This window comes from Poromitra crassiceps (genome assembly GCF_964638095.1).
Source record: "Poromitra crassiceps genome assembly, chromosome: 8".
NCBI lineage: Eukaryota > Metazoa > Chordata > Actinopteri > Beryciformes > Melamphaidae > Poromitra > Poromitra crassiceps.
Window position 1 is genome coordinate 9216276 of NC_139629.1, and position 14488 is coordinate 9230763.

The 14488-nt window shown below is 44.1% G+C and overlaps 1 protein-coding gene across 1 annotated transcript in view; it reads right to left on the reverse strand.

The window, feature by feature from the left end:
- Window positions 1–4809: 4809 nt before the first annotated feature.
- LOC310781156 (contactin-associated protein-like 5) overlaps window positions 4810–14488 on the reverse strand; it is a gene marked incomplete at its 3' end in the record, with an annotated part of 81636 nt that continues 71957 nt past the window's right edge. Inside the window, exons 19-23 of the mRNA XM_083641699.1 lie at window positions 10968–11101; window positions 8672–8759; window positions 6831–7034; window positions 5419–5514; window positions 4810–5006 (exon numbers count right to left, since the gene is read on the reverse strand). Coding sequence (XP_083497825.1) covers window positions 4810–5006; window positions 5419–5514; window positions 6831–7034; window positions 8672–8759; window positions 10968–11101 — 719 coding nt within the window. The remainder of the gene's footprint in view (window positions 5007–5418; window positions 5515–6830; window positions 7035–8671; window positions 8760–10967; window positions 11102–14488) is intronic.

Here is a 14488-nt window from a genome sequence, read left to right on the forward strand (position 1 = left end):
TGCATAGTGATTTTAGTCATGTGATGTACCACCCAACATTGAACCATTACAGCATTACATTATGTTTAGTTAAAAAAATGGGTTCAGGATGAGGGTTACATAGTCTGTAGAGATGTACCAAATAAGCAAGTGACACTTCATTGACTTTTTGCCACACGATAGTTGATTATCAACATTGGGCAATCCAAAGAAAGTGTTAGAAAGTGACTTTTCTCATTTAAATAATGGCCTCTGGTAGCTCATTAGCAGTAGGTACACACCGGTAGTGGATTCATTGAGGAATGCTTAGAAAATTAACGATCCATTTTCAGGGCAGCTTAAGGACAAACAGTGAAACATATTTCCCAAAATGTGACAAGTATCTGCCAGAGAAAATCAAATAACTATACAATTCTAAATGAAAAGGTGTGCCTTTTATAGCTGTTAAAAGCTCCATCAGAGTCAGGAAAAAAAACTCTGTATGGAGTGAGAGAATTCAGCCGAGGGACACAGAGCTGCCCAGACCAAACACAACGAAGCAGTGTATTTGATCTATTCATTTGGGTCTGATTCTCCATACAAGACTGGAGACAAAGTAAAACAGCACACCAGCAGTGCAGAGGTAATGGGGGATAAAACAGTACAGACTGCAATATTCCTGCTACAGTGATTCTCACCTCACTCGTTGGCTGGTAGTCTCTCAAGCCAGTCTATCTTCTTTTCCACAACATTCGATTGCTCCAGAGACAGTCTGTACGTCAGCACGCTAAAATTTGGACTGAAGAAATTGATGGTATTATTCGAACAATTGCTACACTTGGAAACATAACTGAGGCAGGTGATTGGATGGATACCCACCTTATTTTGACCAGATATCCTGCCTTGTTTTTTGACCAACTTTGAGACTGCCGAAGTTCAGACGATAGTTGTCAGGAGCATTTGCAAATTGCAGGAGCTAGCCCTGGGTGCTCCTTGATGGCATACTTCAGGGATGCTGGATCACCTGTCATGGAGCTGGCAACATATAGCTGTCCATGGCTGAAGACGGGGGTCTACTCTGAAGCCACACTCCCACTTCTTTCAGTGTCTGCCCCCGGGACTTGATTTTGCTCTTATGACATCACTGATGACATCATCAGTGGGACTCTTATGCCATCACTGATGTTGCAACTGCTTTTATGACATCACTGATGACATCACCACTGGGACTTAGTGTGTGTGCGCACGCGTGACAATGCCTCTGACATCACTGATGATGTCACAATTTATGACATCACTGATGACATCATTGCTGGGACTTTGTGTGTGTACATGTGTGTGTCTGTCTCGTGTGTGTGTGTGAATGAATTCATGGCATCACTGATGATGTCATCCGTGGGACAGACAGAGCCCTAGCTCCCTTTATTATATATATATATATATATTTATAAAACGGCTCTCTCAAATCAAGCAATCTGATTGGTTCACAGCCATTGTATAAATCCCGTAACCCACTCCAATAACCCATGGCCATGGGTTATGAGTTGCCATGGCAACTCTCTTACTAAAAGGCTTTGGTTACCTCAAATGACAATGTAGAAAAAACTAATGGCGGAGACAGCTGTCAGATCCTTGTGAATCGATCTTCGCTTATAACTTTACTAATACTTTGCAGAAAATTATGTTTTGTACAAGAATAGACGCGGGCTAATGTCTTCTTTGCAAAAAAAAGGCTGTTAACCCCACATTTAACCCCGCATTTAACCCCGTAACGTTAGTTGGTGTCGGGCTTTGCAGAAAGCACTCAGCTTCTCAGCAAGCGCTGAGAATGCAGCGCTGCGCTCGAGCTGCGTGTCGGGCTTTCCAGAAAGCTCTCAGCTTCTCAGCAAGCGCCAGGATTGGCCAATGTCAACTTCAGTCTCCAGAACGATCCAATCAAATCACCCGCACGTTCTTGCGGTCCCGCCTTACAGTAGTGTTTCAACTGACTCTACCAGAATGCCATGCCAGTCGGACTTATAGTATTATTATTATTATTATATTATCATACTTGGAAACCGTTTTATAAAAGCGTGTGTTGTGTTATCCCACTCGGCCGATAACAGCTGATCAGCGGGATATATTTGCCACAACACACTGGCTCTCATGCTATATTGTATATATATAGATAGATGTCACACTATCAATAATACTGTAGCTATCATTATCTTATGCCAACACTTAAGACCTATTACAAAATCAAGCAAAAAAACTGTCTTTATCAACTAACAAATCCAAATCCTCATATCTAACGTCCAAGTCCAAATGCATGAGTGCTCGAGTCCAAGCCCGAGTCATCCGTGCTCGAGTCCTCGTGGAGTCACGAGTCCTGACTTGTGTCCAGGACTCAGACTCGTGTCCGACTCGACTACAACACTGGCTCTGTGTTAGTGACCATGGTCCTGACCGTGGACACACACTGACACTGACAACCTGCTCTCTCGAAAAGTCACATCAAGGGCAGAAACACGAATCCTTGTGACTTTTTCACAAACATACAAGGTTTTTGCTTGGTAGATGAGGCCAAACATAGGATTTGAAAGCAGAGATGTCAGGGAGGTCTTGTCCCAATGCTAGGAAGCAAGAAAAGTAAAGCTGCATGTCTAGCAAAAAGACTGTGCAAGAGGGTCCACTCAGTGAAACAGATCCAGGACCAGCAAAAAGCTTTGCAAAAGTCGACATTTAGTTTCCATCACTTCCAACACATTCCAATTTCAAATGACCTCAGGTGCTACCAGAGTGATGTCTTTTTCTCCCCCTCATCAACCTGCTCAATGATGCTTCGGAAAAACTCAAAGTGACCATAAACTTGCATTCCACGAGCACGCATTTGAATACTTACATGAGTGATGGAGTGGCAGGTGAAGCAAATGAAAAATGTCGTTTGTTATCTTTGTCATACATTTCCCAAGATATGGCATTTTACAAAGTTATTGCAAAGATTGAAAGGTCACACATCTACCCACTGAGCCATGTTGAGAACAGAATACATCATTACCTCCGCCAACAGAGTTCCATCGGTTGGCGAGGCAACCTCTTGAGCCTGTATCCACTCTTTGAGATGTTTTGGCTGAGGAGGCAGCAGAGCAGCAGCAGGTATGTAGCACATCACCTTGGTATATGCTGGACTTGATGGTCACCTATGGGATTGTCTGAGTTTGCTCATAGTGTGTTCTCCACAACCCCACTGAGTCCATTGTTGCACACGCACAGGCGCTCTCGTGTACACACACACACACACCCACGCGCACACACACACACACACACACACACACACACACACACACACACACACAGCAGGTGAATGAATGTGACATGAAAGATGACCATGAGTCAAGCCACGTTACAACAGATGATTAAGAATATCTTCACTTTTATTATTAAATTATACATCTATACAATATACCCTTAAAACTGCAGCTATACAAATCATTAAGAAGGAGAAGTAACCACATGATATTACACATTGCAAAATAAACAACACTCTTCCGAGAGTCTGAGAGGTATGTATTCCATTCATCCATACTAGAGATCTGCAGGCTATTACATCTTGAGACATACTTGGATGCAAGCACGTGCACAGATAGGGTCGCTTCAAGTCTCTACCTTTTGGCCATGCCACTCACATAGTGCCCCCCTATTTGTGTGTGTGTGTGTGTGTGTGTGTGTGTGTGTGTGTGTGTGTGTGTAAGGATTTTTGCTTAGCACCACCCATTCCAATGAATGAATGAATAACGAAATAAATAAACAAACAATAAATAACGTGTAGAAGTGGCCTTTTGCTTGATCCCTTACCTACAAAAAGTTCTAACCACTGTTGGCCTGGGTAATTCCAAATCAGCTAAATTCAAGCACTGCATGGTGTTCTGCAATTTACAGTTATTTTGTTGTTGTTGAAATATTTCAGTTTCCAGGTCTGTAAATTTCGATGCTACTTAAAACACAGCAGTGAAGAATTGTATGTATAAATAAATGAATAAATGAATAAATAAATAAATAAATAAATAAATAAATAAATAAATAAATAAATAAATAAAGCGGAACTCAAGTATTTTTTTGCAACGTAGCTTAATGGTCAACCAGCAAATGTGGTTGAGCTACTCCACCTATCGTATGTTGCTGAATTGAATGACAATAAGCTCCTCCGTATGTAGACGTGGTTGCCATTGTGTCAATCACTCCAACACAGTCCAAATGAAAACGTGTAGGCAAATTAGGCACTCTTATAGTAGGCAGTATTGGCCCCCTCCCATTCCACTTCACCATTCCTTTCAACACCACAGCATTCACCACCATACGGGGGGTGTGGTGTGGGGTGCAGTGAATGTGTGTGTATCTTACAGGCCTGGCCTACATTTCTTGAGTGTCATTTATTCCACGGAAACGTGGAAATATTTCGCATTTTGAACATTACTAACAAAATGTTGCACATTCAGGAGGTGCGGCAGCTTGTGTCACTGCGCCTGCAATTGGTTTTCCTCTTGTCTCTCCTCATTTGTCTGCTAGTCTACATGTTTTGCAGAAGTCACACCGGCTTTGTTCCAAGTTTCACTAACATCAAAACACATTCACATCCGTAACAGACTCAGCTAGCTGCTGTCCACTTCCTACGTCTCCTGGAGCGTTTTAGACAGTGGGTCACTTCCTAGTCTTTTGTAGCGTCTGGGGGGACTTCCAGGACATGAGTACAGAGGTTTTGTAGTTCTAAGAAATGCTGCAACAACGCGTCCACCTTACAGTCCTTTGAGAGAGAGAGAGAGAGAGAGAGAGGTATCTGGTTTAGGTCCAGGGAGGAGGACACGGCGCCGTGTGTCAGATGTAGTACTCCTTCATGTTGTCCCGGACTGTGTTGTGGAGGTGCAGCTCGGCCCGGTAAGCTGTCTCCATGCTGTGTCTGTGCTCCTTCTCCTTGATGCTGGCGCTCCTCTGGGCCTGTCGGTGCTGGTACAGGCAGCGCGTTACCGCTGCCAGCACACACAGTGTGATGAAGACCACCGCTGAGACCACACCTGAGGAGCAGCCAAGGCAGCCGTGTTAGCAGAGCAGTGATGGAACGGTGTCAACACCACGAATATGGGTCAGTTTCAAGTGCAAATAATCTGCATCGTGGCATATTCTACATCTCAGGTGAGAAAAATGTATATTTCATTAAACTGCATAAACAGGTTTCCCTGTTATGACAGCGTAGAGAAACACCGTTTAAATGATCGTGATTAACTTGATTTAAATTCCATGGTTTAAATACATAATTGCACAAGTGACGCTATCAATAATTATGTGAATGAGTGGGCAACTAAGGAGACAGAGACAGCGAGGCATGAGGAAGAAGGATGGAGACGGAGACAGATGGAGACAGAGACAAATAACAGACAGCTGGGACTCATTTGAAATGAACGCCAGAAGAATACGGTAAATTAGCACAAAAGAGAGAGGAAAACAGACCTATTACAGCAGAATCATGCCGGGTATCATCAGCACCACGCTGCTCCTTATCTTTATCTGCTGTTGCAGCTTGATCTGGAGAAGAAGTGAGAAACAAGCACATTCATTTTCAGCAATTAGTGAATGAGCTGTGCTGCCAGCTGATGTCGGGGTGTTTAGCGCCACAAGATAAGCCATTTGGTGTAACTGCCAACACAATGATAAACAAAAGTTCCATTACACTGGAAGGTATCGGGCTCATTGTTGTTTCAACTCCTTCCTGAATTATGCGTCATAATCATGCATAACGCCGGGGGCAAGTGTGCGAACACGTCCGCAATGGAGACAAGAGCTCCGCAGCCTGGGACAAACAGAGACAAAGTGTGTGGTGGGGGGAGGGAGCTGCATAAATGATGTGTCAAGGAACTCATTTATTTGTTCGTTTGTTTGTTCAGAGCATCCGACAACAATTCGCCTGCAAAGTGAGATTGGCAGTGATCAGTGTCTGTAATTAACTTTTTGGCGCACCTGCCAATTAAGGGCTGGTTACAAAAACAAAACGAAGAAAAACAGAAACAAAAATACTTCATTGAATGTGTCAAACATTCAATAAAAAGGGATTCATTTTTAAAACTTTCTCTGCACTTTGTGCCTTCTCCTTCTTTTTCTTGTTGTTAAATTTCACCGAAGCTTTGCGCTCTTAACCAACCAGATAGTAGATAGACAGGAGGACAAATGCGCCCAATTTCAGTGCAGCGTTGCCAACTGTGTTCCAATGAAAGTAGCTGCGAGGCTACTCAAAAAAGTCACTAGAAGTCACAGTTGATGGCACAACATTTTGCATTAAGTAGACTAATTCACAGCCCAGAGAAGCAACATTGCAGGAGGCATCTGAAAAGTCGCTCAATCATAAATCTAGCGGCAAAGTTGTCGTGTTGGCAACAGTGGTTTTAGTTGTTACTGCAACTTTCTGTAGCGCCAATGTAACAGGCAGCCAATCAGATCCATGGTGTATTTGATTGACTTACGGCTAGAGAAACTAAGTGATCAGCAGCGACAAAGTCAGACAAACAAAAACCAAAGACTGTCAAATATATCAAACAGTTACTGCCAAGTGTGGCAGATGGATTGATTTATCCATCAAGACCACTGACACTTTGCAGACTGTGTTACTGTAATTTCAGACCCTGGCAATGACCATAACCTACCAAAGTGTGTGAGTGTGTTAGCTTGCAAAGTGTGTGTGTGTGTTAGCTTGCAGTGTGTGTGTGTGTTAGCTTGCAGAGTGTGTGAGTGTGTTAGCTTGCAGAGTGTGTGTGTGTGTGTGTGTGTGTTAGCTTGCAGAGTGTGTGAGTGTGTTAGCTTGCAGAGTGTGTGAGTGTGTTAGCTTGCAGAGTGTGTGTGTGTGTTACCTTGCAGAGTGTGTGAGGTAGTGGAGTCTGCAAGCGCCCCACAATTTGACTGGACCAGTGGACCGCGGATGGTGACCAGTGAGCTGCCTCCATTCAACAGTGCCGCTTTCAGAGGAGCCACGTGATTGAACTGGACTGAAGATAGGCAGCCAATGAAACCCTTAGATCCTGCTTGCATTACTTCCTCATTGAAATTCTCCCTTCCTACAGACAGACAGACAGACAGACAGACATACTGTATAGAATGTCAAATATTCCAAACAAATCATTTTTAAATGTACATTCACAAGCATGGGAAAGTGAGTTGTTGTTCTGATGAAGTTCTGTTTGAACGAAACGTGGGAGCATCCTAGTTCCAGTGTGCGGAGTGCAGACCTTATTTTATTTTTAAAGTGAGTTGTATAACCTGCATTGTGTTAAAGCACTGGCAGCAACCCATGTTAAGGGCTTGCCCAGGATTTGATCCGCGGACCTCCCGCTTCCAAAGCACACACGGCACGCTAACCACTATGCCAAGAGAGCTAAGCTCCCTTGGCGGAGCTGGTTAACAGGCCTTTAAATAGTGGGGAGCGAGTTTAAACAAAGCCACTCTCCACCACTCAGGACTCATGAGGACTCACAGTCATTCGGTTACATAAGCACGCTTGTGCTGTTTAGAGAATGCTCTCTCTTTGTTGCTACAGTAGCAACCTTGAGCACATACTGTAACACCAAATGAATAGTGGATTAGATTGAAGTTTCAACCCTCTTGCATCCTCTGCTGCATGAAAGATAGCCACAGCAGTTACACGAGCTATAGAGCTCAACAGGCACGTGACTTTTCATGACGTAATTTGCCCCGGAAGTAAGTTCTGCGTCCATTTTCTCCATAGACATTTTGATAAATCCAAATATAACGAGTTTTAAGGCTCGAACCAAGCCAACACGTGATCCAGAGAATCTTGAGCTGACCATAAAACATTCTAACCTGACGCTGCCAGATGGATGAGTTCGTTCACATTTGTTTCACAACCAACATCCATCTGGGTTCGGCCAAGCTACATTGCTGAAGAGGGCGGTCACTTTTTTCAAGCTACTAGGCAGGTGATTGGATGGACCGTCTGTCTGTCACCGTCCGGGCTTGCCAAGGCCAACCAATCAGATCGACTTCCCTTCATGACGTAGCAGAGGCAGCGCCTGGTAAACACAAACAGCTAGGACTACAATTGCTAAATAGTTAGCATGGAGGTCTGAAGGCTATCCCCCCAAATTCTACAACAATGTCTTGTTTACTAACGTTCATAGTTGATAACGTTACATGAATACAGTTACGGTTTCGTACTCACTGTAAGATCAAGTGTTTAATGTTTATGTTAGCTTATTGTTTTGAATAGAATGTTTGACTAGCTCACTGGAGCTAGCCTCGGTAGCTGCCGCCATGTTGAATAGTGAAAGAACTACAAACGCACAGGCGCCTCTCGGTGGCGTCACACCCGGTCTCGCCTAAAGCCCGCCCGTAGCTCACGCTGATTGGTTCGCCTGGGTGGCGGCCGATTTAAACTCCAATCTTGAGCCGGGTCCAGACGGAGGTGGGATTGTGAATTTGTGGAACAATGCCGCCCCCATCTGGCTGGGTCAGGCTAAAAACATTCGGCTTAAGCGAGAACAAAAAATAACAATGGGGGAAAAAAAATATTAAAAAAATAAATTATCCCCCCTCCCACCCCAATTGGTATCTACAACTGAAGTAAAGAATGGAAACGAAATACTTGTAAGAAATGACACCTCAGGAAATGTACCTCTCCCGAGCGATAATGTGCTGAAATCACAAAGGAAAAGCTGAACGTCATGAGACGACTCACCAATGACTTTCCCCAATGTCAAGGATCTGATTAGGATCAACTCTGCATCAGATGACAGGGTGTACTTTCTGTGGATGTCCTGGTCGATCTGGTTGAGTGGAAAGTAATCAAATAATAAGCCGGTTACAAGAAATCTTAAACCAACGCAGTGGCGCATTTCAATACATTATAGATTGAGTATTATGTTCTTGACCGCTTCATACAAATGGCATTTGCCCACGACTAGATTTTAAGTGCTTCGGTTCTCCCACTTCCGCACTAATACAATGGCTCAGATGCATTGCTCAACTCGATATACATCAGACAATCTAGCACTGAACTCAAACGTAGAGTCATGATATACATCAGACAATCTAGCACTGAACTCAAACATAGAGTCATGACAGATGCACACATGCAAACATATTGAAGAAACACTTTGCTCTGTCCCTTTACCTGCTAGGGACATCACCTCCATGTGCTGATGTGTTTAAGTGTTTCAGCTTTAATTTGGTCCTTGTTGAACTGCTACATCTGAAATACCTGTGGTAACTTACCCAAAGGTAATTGCTTGTGCTTCCTGGCAAACTCTATTCTAGGCTAACTTATCATCCTGAGCCAATTTACTCAGGGGAATAAAATCTACTCTAGACTAAAAAAGAAAATCGGCTCGGGGTTGGACAGATGAAGTGATAAAATCTGTAGTTCCTCGAATTGCCACATGAGGTTGGCTCCAAAAGAGAATCGTTCCCCGTTCAACGCCATGTTAAAATGCCCGTCTTTACAACAGGATTAAGCACGTTTACAGCCTGGTTCAAAACACAGTTTTGGTCGATATAGCTAATTTCACATTTCATGACAACTGCACGGGGGATGTTTCTTTTTTTACTCACTGCCAAATGAAAAGACTATGTTTTGGGTGTGATTGATAGGTCACCTGTCCAGTGATCACATCACGGACCAATAGCAGGCGAAGCTGGGGCTCTGTGGGAAACCCTCACGCCGTCTCGGAGACTGAGAACCCCAAGATGGCGATGCCGAGGGCCACACACCCATACCAAAGAGCGTGGAAGGAAACAGACGACACTCCGGCCATTTTTGGAAACAGAATGCGCCTCGCAGTGGTCAGCTGCGGTAGCGCTGGCCCCTATAATCAGCCTCTCTAAACAGTAACTCAACGGGAGAACACTCTAAACTTTGGGGATTCACATCTTTTCCGGGCGTACTGCAAATCTTGATTGAAGTGGTGTAGTGTAGGGATGTAAAACAACAACCATATTGTGGAAACTAAGCAAAATTTTTCGTTTTCGTTTTTTAGTTTTTTCAAGATAAATAGCTAATGAAAAGGACCCGAGGTTCAACTCCCGTTGAGTTACTGTTTAGAGAGGCTGATTATAGGGGCCAGCGCTACCGCAGCTGACCACTGCGAGGTTCTTTTGGCGCTGTCACGTTTCCAAAAATCAAAAATGGCGGAGGATGCTGGGCGCTGATGTTGCAATGGGGCAATATGGAGCTGCCATTTCTTTCCATAAAAGTTATTTGCCCATACTGTAACTGTAGGCTTCAAAACCCAATGGGTGACATCACGGTGACTCATCCATATGTTTTATACGGTCTATGGTCCCAGCCTAAAGCAAAGACATACAGCAACAATCCAACTGTTCTCCAGATAACTGGTCATGTTGGCACTAGTTCTCACTGCTGTATATCATTTGATTCATTAGAAACAAAATGTATTCTTCTAAAGTTCCACCCTGCATGATTTAATATTTATCAATAAACTTGTCAGCAACTCTACTCCCTCAGCTAAAATGGCACCACAGTCTAAAGTACAAAAGTAATTCAAGTTGTCCATGTGGATGTAATATCAGTATGAAGAATTCAGTCATACACAATTAGATACAGAGGGAATGTTTTTTTGTCCGGTTTGCTTTCAGTGGGTAAAGCTGCGCTGCAACCAATATACCACTCTCAAAAGCTGATAAGACTTATTGTCTGTCTTACGATTTTTTAAGCAATTCCAAATGACTTAAACTTGTTTTAATGGCTACAGAACATTGCAGAAATTGCTGATTCCACAATCACAGGATTTAAAAAATTGAATGCAGATTTATTCATTTTTTCCCTTGCTTTTTTGATGTGGTCTTAGCAGTAAGTTGTAGTAGTGATATATTATTGGTGATATCACTTTAAGTTCCAGTGCCATAACTGGCGTAGCCGGGTTTCCAGTTGTCTGGGCAAACCAAGGAACTGGTTTGCCCATATATACACAAAGTCCATATATCTACACATAGGACTTTGTGTGTCCATGGCTCACCTGTACGTAGACGTCTTTGCCCTCTCGGTGGATTCTAATGCGGTGCAGGCGTCTGTCTGCCAGGCTGCTGAGGCTGGGGCTGAACACGTCCGGGCTTCTGTCCATCTGGAGACGGTACCAGATCTGCAGACTCCCTGGAGACAATGCAAGGCAAACAGTGTGAACAGCCGTGCAGTGCTCGCCTCCAACGGCACCGCTGTGGAAATCTCCACCTGAGCCTTTTAAGCTGGCACCAGACTAGAGGATAATTCGGCCGATAGTGGGTCCAATTGGGCCCTCCCAGCAATCGCGGAGTCGCTCTCGAGGCTGGTCTGAAACCGATTATCTGTCACACACCAAAACAGCTGTTCAAACTACTGCAGACTAACTGCACACACCAAAACAGCTGTTCCACGGTATGTAAAGTATGTACAGTAACTACCTTCCTGCCTGTCCATGGTCACGTGAGTTGTTGTGTACGGCAGCCCGGTAAGGTCATCTTAATACAGTAATATCTTGTAGCTTCGTGTGTGATGCACCATCATGTTCTAAACTTGTAGTCTGAGCTTGTTTGCAATTTGAGAGAAGAAGATCGGTGAAATCTGTGCTTACAGATGCAGCAATCTTCAATTGGCGTCTGGGCCATTCGGCTGCCAGCCAAGATCAGATCAAACAAAGAGAAAACAGAACCTTAACTTTTAACATAACTTAAACCAATTCAACCTCTTAATAAACTGTATACAGTAGATGTCCTTATTTTGCCTAAAGCAATGTCCCTTATGGTGCATCAAAGTTCAGCTCTTTCAACTGCAGATTGCTGTATGTCTGTGGCCTCCCATGTGTTTAAGAAGGCTTAAGGTTTAAATAGCCTCTAGTGTGCACCAAGCTTGAGGAAGTCTTACAATGTGTATTGCCATGCTGTGTTGCTGCTATTCAACTGCCAATTGCACCTGAGAGACCATCTCAGATGCTGATCGATTGAAAAGCCGCAGACTCGAGTCCAGAACCGCTGGACGAAAACCGCGTCTTACCTTACAGCCAGAACTTTGATTTCAAATACGGTTACATCACGCTGCAATCCAGAACAACAGAGAAGAATGCACTTATTGACCGGAAAGAGTTGGCGTCTTTTTTATAAATAAATATATCGCCTTTTGAGATATATAAATATTTATCCCAAAGCTCTCTGCTCCCGTACTGAATATGTCAATATGCGCTCAGTGTTACTCCCACACACAAATCAAAGAGTCAGAAGGCTTTGGATTATCAAGCGGAGCCGGGTCAATACAGTACAATGATGCCAGCTCTGTTGGTGAAGGGCTTTGAGTTTTGTTTCAGCCAGTCCTGAGAGTGCCTCCAGTCCTGAGAGTGCCTCCGCAGATCAGTCCTGAGAGTGCCTCCGCAGATGGAGATTAACGTGGATACAGTGTCCCGTCCATCCTTCAATATTTACAGAGAGCCGAGTCACCCGTGCATTCTGATGAAACACTAAAGAGCACGGAAGGGCACTGACTCAGGGAGACGAGGTATCACTCAACACGGTGCTCAGAGGCTGCGTGAGGTTAGCCATCCACAGCGTTCAAGGCTCCCGAGTGGCAGGGGCTGAACAGGCCTAGACGCATCGCTCTACCTCCGCTATCTGTTGACAGGTGCAGTCTTTTTTCTTTCCTTTTCCTTCCTGTGTGTGTGTGTGTGTGTGTGTGTTTGTGTGTAAAAAAAATAAGCCTAATATGGAAAATAGAGTGTGAATGGATTATGATCTATCCTCCTCCCCACAAGGAATTGCATTTTCTGTTATTTTTCTTCTTCAACCTGAAAGCTGTCACTGGCGACAGTTGGTTCTTCTAATCTGTGGTTAATATGGGCTGAGTGGGATCTCATCTGTGGTTAATATGAGGTGGGTGGGATCTCATCTGTGGTTAATGGGATCTCATCTGTGGTTAATGGGATCTCATCTGTGGTTAATGGGATCTCATCTGTGGTTAATATGGGGTGAGTGGGATCTCATCTGTGGTTAATATGAGGTGGGTGGGATCTCATCTGTGGTTAATGGGATCTCATCTGTGGTTAATGGGATCTCATCTGTGGTTAATGGGATCTCATCTGTGGTTAATATGGGGTGAGTGGGATCTCATCTGTGGTTAATATGAGGTGGGTGGGATCTCATCTGTGGTTAATGGGATCTCATCTGTGGTTAATGGGATCTCATCTGTGGTTAATATGGGGTGAGTGGGATCTCATCTGTGGTTAATGGGATCTCATATGTGGTTAATATGGGGTGAGTGGGATCTCATCTGTGGTTAATGGGATCTCATATGTGGTTAATATGAGGTGAGTGGGATCTCATCTGTGGTTAATGGGATCTCATATGTGGTTAATATGAGGTGAGTGGGATCTCATATGTGGTTAATATGGGGTGAGCGGGATTGGCACAACTTGGAATCCTGTCAGAACCTACTTATTGCTGTTGTCAGACAAAAGCAGCCTATCTGCCAAAAGCAAGTTTTTCAGGAATGAAGAAAGGGAGGCTTAGTTTTTTCAATGAATATTTTAAAACAATGTTGTTGTTTTTACAAGCCTCAAGGGCTCATAAATGACCATGTAAACTTAAGGTGAGAACAATTGGGAAGGAAAAGAAAAACGCTGAAATTGCAGTTGCATGTTTTGTTTCTTCCTGCAATGCCAGCGTTATGCCATCATACTGTTGGAATACCTGACTTATACGGTGCCCTATAGTCACTCTCCATGACTAGATCATATTCTCTATGATAAAGATATTTGATAGTGCTTATAAGCCAGACAAGTTGGCCTTGGAGGCTCATTTCCGCTGCAGGGATGAGCTACACTCACATACACTGTACCTGCTTTCAGTCACTGAGCTGCTCAGCTGGAAAAAGGATGATTGTTCCATCCATGACCGTTCAGCCAGTGTAGCTGAAAAACCTTCAAATCAAACCTGGCAGTCTGCACTTTGACCTCACACTCGTGATGTCACCCCACAGTCTGCACTTTGACCTCACACTCGTGATGTCACCCCACAGTCTGCACTTTGACCTCACACTCGTGATGTCACCCCACATCACTGTTATTGTGAACCGAAACACTGAGGGCTTAATACGTCAAACAATATGTTGCTGTCCAAATACTTATGGGGTTAGGCTTAGGAGTTTCCCCGGCAGGACGTGGCGCGTGGGGGGGGATCATGCCATTCATCCCAGTTCCCCTCCCCCGAACAGGCGCCTCTTGACAGACCAGAGGAGGCACTAGTGCAGCGACCAGGACACACCCTTCATCCAGCTTGAGATCCACAGACATGGCTGTCATTGTATGGACGCCTGACCCAGCCGGAGGTAACACAGGGGATCGAACCTGTGACCCTCGTGTTGGCAAGCAGGGATTCGACCGCTGCACTACCTGGACGCCCAACTCTGTTCTTTATTGAGCAGTATATAATGTAGTAAAAGTAGTATGCATGTGGAAAATGTAAATTAAATTTTCATTAATTTGCTGTGATTTTAATATCCCACACTCTTCATTGTATG